The sequence below is a fragment of the Peromyscus eremicus genome, chromosome 14, assembly GCF_949786415.1.
Source record: "Peromyscus eremicus chromosome 14, PerEre_H2_v1, whole genome shotgun sequence".
NCBI classification, from domain to species: Eukaryota; Metazoa; Chordata; class Mammalia; order Rodentia; family Cricetidae; genus Peromyscus; species Peromyscus eremicus.
The window spans coordinates 70,626,750-70,641,870 of NC_081430.1; the positions used below are offsets into that span (position 1 = coordinate 70,626,750).

The 15,121-nt window shown below is 41.8% G+C and overlaps 1 protein-coding gene across 1 annotated transcript in view; it reads left to right on the forward strand.

The window, feature by feature from the left end:
• Nucleotides 1-1,473: 1,473 nt before the first annotated feature.
• Nucleotides 1,474-15,121, forward strand: part of Pcnx4 (pecanex 4) — a 34,638-nt gene continuing 20,990 nt past the window's right edge. Inside the window, exons 1-2 of the mRNA XM_059279918.1 lie at nucleotides 1,474-1,656; nucleotides 14,149-14,891. Coding sequence (XP_059135901.1) covers nucleotides 14,194-14,891 — 698 coding nt within the window. The 5' untranslated portion in view covers nucleotides 1,474-1,656; nucleotides 14,149-14,193. The remainder of the gene's footprint in view (nucleotides 1,657-14,148; nucleotides 14,892-15,121) is intronic.

The following is a 15,121-nucleotide window of genomic DNA, read 5'->3' on the forward strand; positions in this document are numbered from 1 at the left end:
TTGTTTTGACAGTTGAGGTGAGAGAGCCCAGCAAGTAACGAGTCCCAGCAGTTAAAATTTTCTGTGAAGGTTGCCTACAGAGAGACAATACTCCTTTTATGTAGAAGCATTTCAAATAAGAATGTTTAAATATCTACAAGTCATGCTTAGGGCCTGAGTATTTATGACCTCACTCTTTTCCAAATATATATAAACCTGAAAAGTTCTGGTACTCTCACAAACAAGACTAAAAACATATATCTAAAAACACCCTTTTTACCTTATCAGCTGTAAATGGATCCAATGGACATCAGGAACCTCCTGATATCACTCCAAGTCCTTAGCACAGCTTTCTATGTAACCTCAGATGTCACCAAAATTATCTATGTGACTATGTAGAGAGAAAAGTGCCCACACATTCATGTGTCTTACCCTGTCATTGAGCACACCCTGTACTTGATGTTAAAATCATTAGCAAACTCTCAACTCTGCTCCATACAGGCCCACCCTGGAATTTTTTTTTCCAGTGGCAAATTCAGCTCGGGTTGCTAAGGTGGCTATGCACAACCTGTGTTCCTGGTCCCTGGCCACTGCCACTGATAAGTTCACTATTATGTGATATAATTTATAATGTCCTCAAAGTAGTATACTATTAAGAGTTAAAACAAGCCGGACAGTAGTGGTACACACTTTTAATCCCAGCACTCCAGCACTCAGGAGGCAGAGGCAGGAGAATCTCTTGTGTTCAAGGCTAGCCTGGTCTACAGAGTGAGATCCAGGACATCCAGGGCTACACAACACAGTGAAACCCTGTCTCAAAAAACAAACAAAAGACTGAAAACATTTGAGTTGAGATCATGTATGTTACAAATACACACATTAATTTTAACATGTTTTGAGAATTACCAATATGTAACAAGAGTAGGCACATGTAGTTGGAAAAATGGAACCAAGACTTGCTGTGGTCGTGAACCTTTCATTTTGTAAACAGAAAAGGGCGGTATCTAGTAGTGCAAGAAAACAAAGGTATTTGGTTTCAAATCTAAATAGAATAGGGCACGTGGTACCATTTAAAAAGCATTCAGAATCCTGAGGCTGTTGGATGGCCTTAGTTCTGTGGTCATTAACGGAGGACCCTAGCGGATTGGATTCCTATTACATTCTTGAATCACAAGTCTGCCAATCTTAGAGATCCTAGGCTCCCAAAACGGTGGTTGGTGGTCAAGCATCTATTAGCTTTGTGGCTCCCAGAGCAGGAACGCCTGGTCACCAAGGCAACCACGTGCTTGCGTCTGGGCGTGGCCCGGGTGAGAGTTCAGAGGCGGTGCTTAGGCGGGTCATCAAGGATCCTGAGCGGCAGTTGGGTCCCGGCGAAGCCCACTGCTCGAAGCCCGCCCGGCCCCCGCGCGGAGGAAATAACGCCCACCCGGGCAGTGTCATGGCGACGGGGGCGGGGCGAGACGCGCAGCCCCGCCTCCGAGCGCGCGTGCGCACTGCCCCCTGGGAGGCGCGAGCGCAGTTGATGTTAGCCATGGAAACGCGAGCGGTCCTGGAGGCCCCGGGTCAGCTGCTGGCGTCGCCGCATCCATCGTGGGGCGGGAGCTCCCAACCGACCTCCCCAGGGGAGATGTGGTCCCGGGACGCCCTCGCGTCGCCTTTCCCCTCGGATGACTCCAGGTAATGTCCGTCCCAGAAACACCCGGGACTTGGTTGCTGCCTTAGTTTCCACGCCTGGGTACTTACTACCCGCTTCTTTCGGCTTTTATTAACCCAGCAACAAACGTCTTCCGTTCTCCGTTAGAAAGCTTTTAAAAGCAATGATTTCTCTTTCTAACGTACAGGGTGAACTGAATTGATGGAGGTAGTGAACCAGTGTGGCTTTTAACTTGACTCAGGGTGTTTTGCAGCCCGTGGAGTTGCGTTTTCTTTCTGAGAGGCCTTTGTGAATTGGAGAGCGGCTCTTTGCTCCTGATGAGGGATGAGCATGTTACCCTAATCAAGTTCAAGGTCCATGCCCCTTAGGTAGAGTTCACTATTTCTTGATTTTCTCCATCTCAAGCCCTCCTCCCCCAAATTTGTTCATTCTTGGCCGCCTGGATACACATAGCTCGCTTCCCAGGTTTTCTGTCTCCATATAATCTTTTGCATGTCAAAGAATTTATTTATTTAAGTGCATTCCATTCCCGTTTGTTGTTTTGTTTTTTTTTTAGGCCTCCGAATTATCTACTCTGTGCCTCTCATTACTCATTTTTTCGCCATTGTTTTGTTTCATTAAGTTCCTGCATTTAGAAAGAACATTCATATTTCTATCAGCTTCCATCTTGCCCATTCACCCATTATTTCTCACAGCATCCAGTTCAGATATTGCCATTTTACCAATTTAACAGTTTGGGGCCCATGCTGTCTACAAGTTTTACCTTTCCTACCTAAAGAGATGCCTGTTGGTTATTAAACTGCTGTGGAAATGTTGGGCAGGGAACCTTTTCGTGTTCCTCTATAGGAGCTTTCTTGAGATACAACTCTTTTTTTTTTTTAAGATTTATTTATTTATTATGTATACAGAAGAGGGCGCCAGATCTCATTACAGATGGTTGTGAGCCACCATGTGGGTGCTGGGAATTGAACTCAGGACCTCTGGAAGAACAGTCAGTGCTCTTAACCTCTGAGTCATCTCTCCAGCCCGGGATACAACTCTTATCTGCAAGTGTACAGTTCATTGGTTTCAAGTATATGGACAGAATTGCACAACTATCACTACAGTCAATTTTGGAACAATTTGATTACCTCCCAAAAAACCTGTATGTTTTTGGCTGTTTTTCTCACCTTTCCCCAATATTCCTGCCCACAACAGTTCTAGGCAACCACTAATCTATTTTTTGTCTCTCCAGATTTATTCTAACCTTAAAATACGCAATTTGAATGCATGCATCTAGCTTCTGTCACCTTAGAGGAATGTTCTCAAGCTCACCCATGTCAGAGCTTCATTATTGTTTGTTATCTTATAAAAGTCTGTTATGCAGATGTGCTTTATTTTATTTATCCCTTTAGTCATTGATAGACATTGAGTTTTTCCCCTTTTTTGACAGTAATAATATGCTGTGGACATTTTCTACAAATTTTTGTGTAGACATGTTTTCATTTCTCTTGAATATAATACCTGGTAATGGACTAGTGGGTCATATGCTCTTTCTCTTGTTTAGACTGTTAAGAAACTGCCAGATTTTCCCAAGGCATTACACCCCTTTACATCCCCACCAGACTTGTTTGAAGGTTTTAAATTAACCTCATCAGTACTTGTTTTTGTCTTTCATTTTTATTTTAGCCAGTCAAGGGAATTGAAAGTATCTCGTGGTAGGTTTGGTTTCCATTTCCTTCATCCTTAGTTCCTCTGGCCCATCACCCGGAAATTGTCAGTTCTTATCCTTAGTTCCTCTGGCCCATAACCCGGAAATTATCAGTTCTTATCCTTAGTTCCTCTGGCCCATCACCCGGAAATTGTCAGTCCTTATCCTTAGTTCCTCTGGCCCATCCTCTTTTAAAACCCAAGTTGTGCTTTCATCATTGAAGTGGGAGAATTCATTATATATTCTAAATACAAATCTCTAAATACAGCCTTTTACTGTTGTGTAGAATGTTTCACTTCCCTGCTGGTGAGGACTCTTGAAAACTCTCACGCTAGCTTAGGCATCAGGTTTTACATTTTTACACTTTGTATAGTCCTTTCAAGTCCACCATTCAAGAATCCTGAAAGCAAACTTCACTTTTGTTTGACAATAAATTGGTATGGTTCAGCAGCCTACTTTGCCACTTTGTATCTTAGTTGTCGATATTGTTGGTTCTTGCCTTTTTTTTTTTGGTTTTTTGAGACAAGGTTTCTCTGTGTAGCTTTGGGCCTTTCCTGGAACTCGCTTTGGAGACCAGGCTGGCCTCGAACTCACAGAGATCCACCTGGCCCTGCCTCCCGAGTGCTGGGATTAAAGGTGTGTGCTGTAGCTAGAGTTTTCCTGCCTGGCCCACAGTCAGGACAAATCTCTCTCACCTGCCAGTCCCACAGCCGCTCAGACTCGACCAAGTAAACACAGAGACTTATATTGGTTACAAACTGTATGGCCGTGGCAGGCTTCTTGCTAACTGTTCTTATAGCTTAAATTAATCCATTTCTATAAATCTATACCTTGCCACATGGCTCGTGGCTTCCCGGCATCTTCACATGCTGTTTGTCATCATGGCGGCTGGCAGTGTCTCTGACTCAGCCTTCCACTTCCCAGCTTTATTCTCCTCCTTGTCCCGCCTATACTTCCTGCCTGGCCACTGGCCAATCAGTGATTTATTTATTGACCAATCAGCAACACACTTGACATACAGACCATCCCACAGCAGTGCGCCACCACCGGTTCTCACTTTTTAGTACAGTTATTTCTAGTGATTTATGTGAGTGCCAGGCTCAACTTTGATGATTCCTTATTATGAAAGAAAACATTGTCAAACCAATTGAATTTATTCGAGTGAGTGAGAAACGGGAGGGTGGTCAGAATCTTTAGCCATTTCTTTCCATTTTTAGTTCCCGTAAGTAGTAGGATGCTGGCTTCATTTTATGTCCACATGACATGGGCTAGAGTCATCAGAGAGGAGGGAGCCCCAGATGCCTCTGTAAGGCTGGGCTCTGGACAGACCTGGAGAGCTTTTTGTCCAACTCAAGTGATTGAATGAGGGGAGGCCTGTTGGGGGATATCCACCAGAGAAGACTGTTTGGGCATGGGTTTAAGCCAATAGCCAGCCGGTGACTACAACCTTTCTCAGGGTGAACTTTTAAGTGCAAAATCCATGTCCTGAGTTGACGTACTTCAGTTAACTAGAAGAGTTAGCCAAAAGCAGAACTACAGAAGCCAAAAAGCAAGGTACTAACCTTGCTTTACGTTTGGAGACTTTCCCATAACTATGGACTTTGATGGATCAGGCCTTTGTTTTAGTTTTGGCAGGTGGTGCTGTCCACCTTCTGAGTTTTACAGCCTGAATGGTCCTTTCATCATGGAGTCAGTTGTGCTAAGGTCTGGGGCCTGCTAATGTCTGCATCCCTGTTACAGGCACAACTCTCTGCATCAGGTCCTGCCTCCAGGTTCCTGCCTGTTTGAGTTCCTGACCTGAGTTCCTTCCATGGTAAACAGTGATATGGAGGTATAAACCAAATAAACCCTTTCCTCCCCAGATTGCTTTGGTCATGTTTCATCCCCGCAATAGCAACCCTAACCAAGACAGCTGTTAATTTGTATTCTGGTGTTGTACATTGGGAAAAGTGAAACAGAACGGTTAACTCATTGTACTGCTTGTGAGGCATTGCTGATTTGAACTGTCTGGTCTCCCTCTCTAACCATAAAAAGGTTTTCTTTTTCCCTTGAGGGAGGGGATGGAGTACTAAGGGTTAAACCTAAGGCTTCCTACATGCTTAGTAAGTGTTCTGCAACTGAGCCCTGTTCCCAGACCTCTTTTTTACTTTTCAGAAATTTGAAACAAGCTTTCGATTATTACCCAGGCTGGCCTTGAACCTGAGATCTTCATACATTAGCCTCCTGAGTAGCAGAAATTAGAGGTCTATGCTACTTGGTTTACAGTTATCTTTACAGACCACACCTATGGATTTACTGGGGGAAAAAAAAACACCTCTTCAAAGACCTTACTAAAGTCTTAATAAATGTCGTTTTATAGATTCAAGGAGATATGATTACTCTGCAGGTGCTCCAACCAATTTTCTTTCTGTGGTAGATGGAGTAGGAAACCACATGTGCTCTGTGGGCCACAGCATGCAGTGTGTGTGTGTGTGTGTGTGTGTGTGTGTGTGTGTGTGTGTGTTATACTTCCGCATCAAATGTCTTTTAAAGGCTCTTCAAGAATGTGCTGTTTGTTCATGATGTGGCATTCAGTTAAGATCCCTAGAGTATGTACAGAATTAGAATGGCAGCTGGCATTGTATCTCTGGATTCCAGCTGGTGCATTCAGCAGTTTACACTTAACTATCTCCAAAACAAACTGACTCTCCACATCTGTATACTTCTGGAACTGTTGTAGTGGTAACAAGTGACTTTTATCTAAGAAACAGAGAATTGAGTTTTCATATTTTTTGGGTACAGTGGTATGGGTCATTTTATTTCTGTACTGGTCATAAAGTATTTGTTTTGAAAATCAGTTAAGTGCAGTGAAGCTTGAAAAAGTAAAACTTTTGTGTATATGTACCACATTTTCTTAATCCATTCTTCAGTTGACGGGCATCTAGGTTGTTTCCAGGTTCTGGCTATTATGAATAGTGCTGCTATGAACATAGTTGAGCATATATCTTTGTGGTATGATTGAGCATTCCTTGGGTATATGCCCAAGAGTGGTACAGCTGGGTCTTGAGGTAGATCGATTCCCAATTTTCCGAAAAACCGCCATACTGATTTCCACAGTGGTTGTACAAGTTTGCACTCCCACCAACAGTGGAGGAGTGTTCCCTTTGTTCCGCATCCTCTCCAGCATAGACTGTCATTAGTGTTTTTGAGCCTAGCCATTCTGACAGGTGTAAGTTGGTATCTCAGAGTCGTTTTGATTTGCATTTCTCTGATGATTAAGGATGTTGAGCATGTCCTTAAATGTCTTTCAGCCATTTGAGATTCTTCTTTTGAGAATTCTCTGTTTAGCTCTTTAGCCCATTTTTTAATTGGATTGTTCAGTATTTTGCTGTCTAGTTTCTGGAGTTCTTTATATACTGTGGAGATCAGTCCTCTGTCAGATGTGGGCTTGGCGAAGGTGTTTTCCCATTCTGTGGGCTGTCGTTTTGTCTTATTGACCATGTCCTTTGCCCTACAAAAGCTTCTCAGTTTCAAGAGGTCCCATTTATTAACTGTTTCTCTCAGTGTCTGTGCTACTGGTGTTATATTTAGGAAGTGATCTCCTGTGCCAATGCATTCAAGAGTACTTCCTACTTTCTCTTATATTAAGTTTAGTGTAACTGGATTTATGTTAAGGTCTTTGATCCACTTGGACTTGAGTTTTGTGCATGGTGACAGATATGGATCTATTTGTAATCTTTTACATGTTGACATCCAGTTATGCCAGCACCATTTTTTTGAAGATACTTTCTCTTTTCCATTGTATAGTTGTGGCTTCTTTGTCAGGTGTTCATATGTGTGTGGATTAATGTCAGCAGAGAAAAACAATGACAGCATGAAATTTGCAGGCAAATGGATGGAACTAGAAAATATCATCCTGAGTGAGGTAACCCAAACCCAGAAGGACAAACATGGTATGTACTCACTCATAAGTGGATACTAGCTATAAAGCAAAGAATAATCAGACTGCAACCCACAGAACCAGGGAGGCTATATAGCAGGGGGGACCCTAGGATGACTGTGGCTTATAATAAGTTTTGGTTTTACTCAATCATTGGGCAAGCCTCAGTGAAACATTTCACTATTAGGATAAGAATTTGTACTGTGTCAAGCTGATAATAGAAAAAATAAAATAATTTTTAAAAAAGAAAGAAAAAGTAAAACTTTTGTATATTTTTCAAATTTTATGAAATATATTATAGGAGCATGGATGAGTATGTTGTATTCATAAAATAATAATATGACACATTAAAAAAAATAAACCTAAATAAAATCCAGACAATTGCCAAAAGTGCTATTTAGGGATTTCTTTCTTCTGGCCTTAGAGAAATACATATAGATGTGCACATGCATCTATTCTAACTACTACTTTTGGTTGTGGTTTTCTCTGTTTCAGGGGATTTTAGTCACTATCATATGATTGATGAACTGTAGTTTTGGTAACTAAGAGTTTCCTCCCAGCAGACTGCCAGTTTGTACCATTTCTTACCCCTGTGGGAATTTTGTGACTCCGATTCCAAATACAGCATCCTCTCAGAGTCTGTTTGGTTGGCTCCGTTTCAGAGTAGCAGATGAGGAGAGCATATGGCCCAACTCAGTGTTGTGGTGAGGTCTTCATCACAGCTTTTGTTTCTGCAGGCTGGAGCTATTTTCGTTTGAGCATGCTAGAGGTGGGGATCATATAAATGTCATCTGTCCTTCCAGGGACCAACAGTCCTTCAGAAGCATATGCCGGTTTTTTAGGGAATGAGTTTAGTTGTTCTGATTATATTTATGAATAATCCAGGTTAGCATTTAGAATATTTCTCCACATAAATGTAATTGTGGTGCCTCAAAATATATTTTAAATTCTTAAATCTTTTTAAGCTTCTATGGTTTAGAATGAAAGTTAGAAGTTAATGGACCTGCTTATTATATCCTTTCTGCCATAGTGATCATTAGTGAATTATCAGGAAATAGCAGTTTTAAAAATATTCACAATATTATTTAAAAATATGTGTGATTTCAATCAGCATTTATGTCTGACATTCTGCCTATCAGATTTCATAATTTTTTCTTTGTGTACATCTGCATGGCATTTCTCCTTTACTGGTTTCTCAGTATGAAGTCTGCACTGTCCCTGATGAGGAGATTAAACTATAATATAGTACAAGGAAGGAATTCAAATTGGATTTCTTTCTAGCATATTACTCCTGCCACTTCCTTGCCCACAGAGAAAACTAGCTGTGTAATCCCCATCACATCCAATCCTGTCCCTTTGTTATTTTGGGATAACCTTTTTAGGCAGAGTCTTCCCTGAGCCAAAAATATTGTCAATAACAACCATAACTTATTCCATAATAAAGATAAATGGAGATGCCTTCCATCTTCCAAAACAGGGAACATGCAGTTTATGGATTTAATATTTTGATTGGAACAAAATACAATGTGAGAAAGCTCAAAAATGGTGACTCAGAATTCCTCCCTTAAAATAGGAAGACATCTTGGTTTTCAACTTGACCCATCTTACTTAAGCTATGCCGTTAACATACTGCATGCTTCTGTATACCGAGGTGTTCTGTTGAGTTTGAGGAATCAAATGAATCTCCAGATTGGGCCCCTCGCCACAGATAACAAGTAAAGAAGAGAAATACGTATGTGCAGATAATGCGTGAAAAGCTGAACAGTGTGAGAGCCTACTCCAAGGTTGCCTCTGAGCTGGTGGATGTTCGGAGTGGTGTAGAACCAGCTGTTCTAGGTGCAGAGAGAAGGGAGACACAGTTCAGCCAGAGTGCTTACCAGGAGTTTAGAAATGGTTAGACTGAGTCATGAAAGTTGATTAAAATTACTCACTAGAGAAAGGGAAAGAGAAGATCGTAGGCAAAGGGTGTGAGAAGAGGCATCTAGGAGGAAATGCAGAGGATATGTCCCCAGGACGTGGCATTGAGAGCTTGGAGGACATTTAGTAATTTGAAGAACTACCAACTGTTATAAAAAATAGTATCCTTACCAACCTTTTAACACATATGCAATATATATCCAGTCTTCTAATACACAAGTATGTATACTTTTAATACAGATGCCGTCAACAATTTATTAATTTTAGTCTTTGGCATTTCATAAGTGTCTTTCCATGTTTCTCTATCGACAATCTAGTATTCTAAAAGGTTCAGAACTACTAGAAGGAAAATGAATGTGGTTAGTATCATAAATAATCAGCTTTATATGGTATCATTTTTCTGTCTCCCTTTCTCTTATTTTGTTTCCTGACTTCTCTCATGGGGCAAGAGGAGAGTTTTCTTTACTCCATGGAAAAAACTTAGGTACTTCAAACTTTAAAATCCTGACCATCCAGTGAAGCTCATTGTCTTGACTACTGGCATCTACCATAGATAACTCATACTGGCATGCTTATCCCCATCTGCAGGAGTGTGGCCTTCTGACCCTGTGACACTAGGAGACTATTTTAGACCAGCAAGCTTAGCATCACTGAGGCAGATAAGGTTTTACAGAGGGAAAGGTGCAAAAAGAACCTTAGAGTATTAAAATCCCTGTCTTAGTCAGTGTTCTGTCGCTGTGAATAGATGCCGTGATCACACTCTTATAAAGGAAAACATTTCATTGTGGTGGCTCACTTACTGTTCAGAGGTTTAGTCCATTATCATCATGGTGGGTAGCATGACAGCATGCAGGCACACATGGTGTTTGAGAGGAACTGAGTATTGTAGTAGGCAGCAGGAAGAGAGTGACACTGAGCCTGGCTTGGCTATCTGAAACTTCAAAGCCCACTCCCAGTGACACACCACCTTCAGCAAGGCTACACCTCCTAATAGTCATTCCCTGTGGGCCTCTGGGGGCCATTTTCATTCAAACCACCACATTCTACTCTGGCCCCCACAGGCTTGTAGCCATATCATAGTCCAACTTCAAAAATTCCCATAGTCTATCACAGTATCAGGACTGTTTAACAATCCGAAGTTCAAAGCCTCTTCTGAGACTCACGCAGTCTTTTAACTATAATCCCCAGTAAAGTCAAAATGAAAAAGCAGATCACATATGTCCAACATATAATGGCAAAGGATATACATTACCATTCCAAAAGGGAGGAAAGGGAACATAATGAGGAAATACTGGACTAAAACAAGACCAGAAACCAGCTGGGCAAACTCCAAACTCTACATCTCCTTATCTGAAGTCAACATGCTCTTCAGATCTCCAACTCCTTTCAGCTTTGTTGACTCCAGCACACTTCTTTCTCGTGGGCTGGTTCCACTCCATTAGCAGCTCTCCTTGACAGCTATCCCCCAACTCTGGCGGCATCTCCAACATCTTGGGGTCTCCAAGGCAATCCAGGCTTCACCTTTACAGCTTCATGCAATGGCTTCTCTGGGCCTCCATGCAGGGACACCCCTGACACATGCCTGGCCTTAACCCGTTTCTTGTATCCTTGATTCTAAAGCCAGAACAACGTGGCTGAACTTGCCAAAATCTGCTTACTGGGGCTGGAACATGGCCCCCTTATTCAAATACATTTTCACCAGCTTTCTCTTTTCACTGGTTTCCTTCACTGCCTAAGCTTGGCTGTCCTGAAACTCGCTCTGTTGGGCCAGGCTGGTCTCAAACTCAGAGATCCACCAGCCTTTGCCTTTGAGTGCTGGGACTAAAGGTGTGCACCACCATGTCCAGCCCTAAGCTTCCCTTTAATTCCTTTTCACTAATTGAAAACTTAGCTGTGTGGGGTCTTGCTCTGAGGTCACCTCTCCCTTTATTCCACTCAGAATCAGGCTTTTCTTTGACCTGTTTACACTTCCTGGTGCTCCTTTTCTCCTCAGATTGCTTCTTTTCATAGTAGATCTGCATAAGCATGGCCACTAATAACCAAGCAACAGTCAATACTAGGCTGTCTGGAAGTCACCTCTGCCAAAGCTGTTCATCCATAACTTTTCAATTTAGCCTCAGGCAAATTTTTTTGGACAAGGGCAGAAAGCAGCCAAAATATACCCAGAACAGTCTCTAGACCACATATTAATATTCTTCTCCTCTGAAATCTCTTGACTAGGCCCCCACAGTTCAAATCACACTCACTACTACTGTCTTCCATGCTCCTACTAGTAAGTCCCATTAAATCTCACTTAAAATGTCCAATCACTTTTCTAGTCCAAAGTCCCAAAGTGTTCTGTGGTGATGTTTTGTGTGTGATCTAACAAATAAAGCTTGCCTGAAGATCAGAGTGCGAGCTAAGTCACTAGTAAGCCATAGAGTCCAGGAAGTGGTGGCACACACTTTTAATCCCAGCACTTACGAGGCAGAGGCAGACTTATCTCTGTGAGTTCAAGGCCACCCTGGGCTACACAAGATTGATCCAGTCTAAAAGAGAAACAGAGCAGGGAGTAGTGGCTCACACCTTTGATCCCAGCACTTGGGAGGTTGAGACAGGAAGTGATATGGCTGTGCAGAGAAAGGATTATAAGGTAGGAGGAGACAGGAACTTGGAGTCCTTTCAGGCTGAGGATTTCGTAAAGTAAGAACTCTAGCGGCTGGCTGCTCTGCTTCTCTGATTTTTCAGCTCTCACCCTGATATCTGACTCTGGGTTTTTAATTAAGACCAATTAGGATTCGTGCTATAGTGTTCCATATTCCTCCGGGCAGAAACATGGTCAGGCCTATTACAGCAATACCCTAGTCCCTGATTTCAGTCTTAGTTAAGGTTTCTATTGCTGTGAAGAGACATAATGACCACAGTAGTTCTTATAAAGGAAAACATTTAATTGGGGCTGGCTTACAGGTTCAGAAGTTTAATCCATTATCATCATGGTGGGAAGCATGGCGGCATACAGGCAGACATAGTGTTGGAGAGGAACTGAAAGTTATGTATCCGGATCAGCAGGCAACAGAAAGAGAGAGTGACACTGGTTTGGCTTGAGCGTCTGAAACCTCAAAGCCCATCCCCATTGACACACTTCCTCCAATAAGGCCACATCTACTCCAACAAGGCCATTCCTTCTAATAGTGCCACTCCCTATGGGCCTGTGGGGACATTTTCATTCAAACCACTGCGGTATCTCTCCTGCTCTATTATCTTGTGAATGTACCAGGCTGCTACTTAAGTAAAAGCTGCACATACTTTTACGCAGAATTAAGGACAGTTGACTGAAGGTGTAGGAACACAGATATTTGTAGTTTAAAGAGCATCCTAACTGTGTAGCAAACAGGTGTTGCCTGCCACAGATTAGCCAGACTAGTTCAAAGGGCTGTTTTAAGGTATTTAAGTTTTCTAAACTAACAGATGATCCACTGTGGTACTATTTTTCCAGCTAATCTTGTATCAGGCAACAGGTTTTGTTGTTGTTTGATTTTTATTTTTGTTTTACTTTCTGAATAAGATATTGTGGAAGAGTAAATAGAATCCACTGTACTTGATACTTAAGATTTTTATGATCTCTGAATAGAAATAACCTACACTTAAGGATATAAAGGATGTGCAGGTTATTTCTGGCATATTCTAGAAACTGGCACTAGAAAGACTAAAACTTGAATTACGAAGTAGCTTGCCTGTGGTAATATAGCTGTTAAAAATAAGCATCTATTTTGACTTCTTTTTCATCAGAGTTTTTTCTTCTACTTTATCTTAGGGGTTGTAGTTGTTGGTGATGAAGATGATATTAAGACAAGTTCTCACCACTAGCCCTGGATGATCACATTGGCCTTGAACTCAGAAATCCACCTACCCTTGCCTCCTGAATCCTGGGATTAAAGGCCTGCCTCCCAACTACATTTGAGCTCCCAGTTTCTAGATAGGTTTTTATTGAAATGCTACTAATTTTATGTAATAAGATTTGACTTTTTAAAATATTTGAAAATCCTAAACTTATTATAATTGTTAAGTGATATACACAACATTTAGTTGTTGTATTTTCTACTTTGTTTCCCAGAGAATAACAGAGAAATATCATTATTTAGACAGTAGTGATTGCAGCCTATCATAGCCTATTTGGATAAATACTGTGCATTTTATAAAATACAACCACTCACATTAATCTATATATTGTATTGTCTGTGGATGCTTTTATGGCATAGCAACAAGATAGGATTGTTATAACAGAACTCAACAAGCTGACAGTATTTACTGTCTGGCCATTTAGAGACAGTTCGCTGACCCTGTAACAGAAGGAAAAGACTAACAGAAGAGCTCACTGGGAAATAGTAGGACTGCCAGCAAGTCTGAGTAGAGAGTACTTTCCTTTGGCCTTGGAATCTAAGCTGTGAGTTCAATCTAATGTCAACAATGATATGCTAGGTACATTAATAAAGAATATTTCTTCCCCCAACAAGACAGGGTTTCTCTGTGTAGCCCTGGCTGTCCTGGAACTCGCTGTGTAGACCAGGCTGGTCTTGAACTCAGAGATTTACCTGCCTCTGCCTCCCAAGTGCTGGCCATCCTGCAGCCCAAGAATTTGATTTCTTAAGAAAATCAGTTAGCGCTGGGCAGGTGGTGGCGCATGCCTTTAATCCCAGCACTCAGGAGGCAGAGCCAGGCGGATCTTTGTGAGTTTGAAGCCAACCTGGTCTACAGAGCGAGATCCGGGACAGGCACAAAGTTACACAGAGAAACCGTGTCTCGAAAAACCAAAAAAGAAAGTCAATTAGCATGATTATTTTGGGAAGAGAACAAACTTAATACCAATTATATTGTGAAGGTTGAGTAGGAACCAAGGTTAGAAATCCTGCCTGTAAAGGGACTAAGGAAGTCAAGTAGAAATGGACTGTGTTTCCTCCAGGTCTTCAGTGTCATATTTTTGAGCGGTGATTTGTTTTTTCTTTTTCACAGATACTGCTGGTTATGAAAAAGATGTGACTTATAGACCAGTCCTGAATGGGAAGTATGAGTCCAGATGTCCCTCTGCTAAATGATTACAAACAGGACTTCCTGCTGAAGCGTTTTCCACAGACTGTTCTTGGAGGCCCTCGACTCAAATTAGGCTATTGTGCCCCTCCTTACATATACGTTAATCAGATTGTCCTTTTCCTGATGCCATGGGCCTTAGGTGGAACAGGAACGCTTCTATACCAGCTGGACATCCTGAGAGACTACTCGGCGGCAGCTCTCTCAGGAGGACTGATGGTGATCACAGCAGCTGTCATCCAGCTAACCAGTGCGCACGCCAAGAGCAAGTCGGTGGTGGTCAAAAGGATGACAGCCCGGAACATCTTAGCAGAGGAAGACGAGCACGAGTTTACAAGTTGTGCTGGTGCTGAGACTGTCAGATTTCTGATTCCTGGGAAAAAATACGTGGCCAATACAGTTTTCCATTCTGTTCTTGCCGGGTTGGTGTGTGGTCTTGGAACATGGTATGTGCTCCCAAACAGAATTACCTTGCTGTATGGCAGCCCCGGGGCAACTGCTGCTCTTTTTGTCTTTGGGTGGCTAACCCTTTGCATAGCAGAATATTCACTAATTGTAAACACCGCCACAGAGACCGCAACATTTCAGACCCAGGATACCTACGAAATCACTCCTCTCCTGCGACCACTGTATATTTTTTTCTTTGTTTCTGTGGACCTTGCACACAGGTAAAAACTTAGAGAATACTTAATAACTTGCTTTGTTTTTAAGTGTACCTGGCAAGAGAACTTTTCTTAGTGTTTACAAGTGATGCATCAGTGAATTAAAAAGTCAGACCAAACCATTGGGATACGTAGGTTATTTTGATGATTAATCTTTTAGGAATGATCTCTATAAAATTTTCATATTATAAAGAAGTAGCTAAATCTTAATGAAGAATCAAAACATAACAATAATA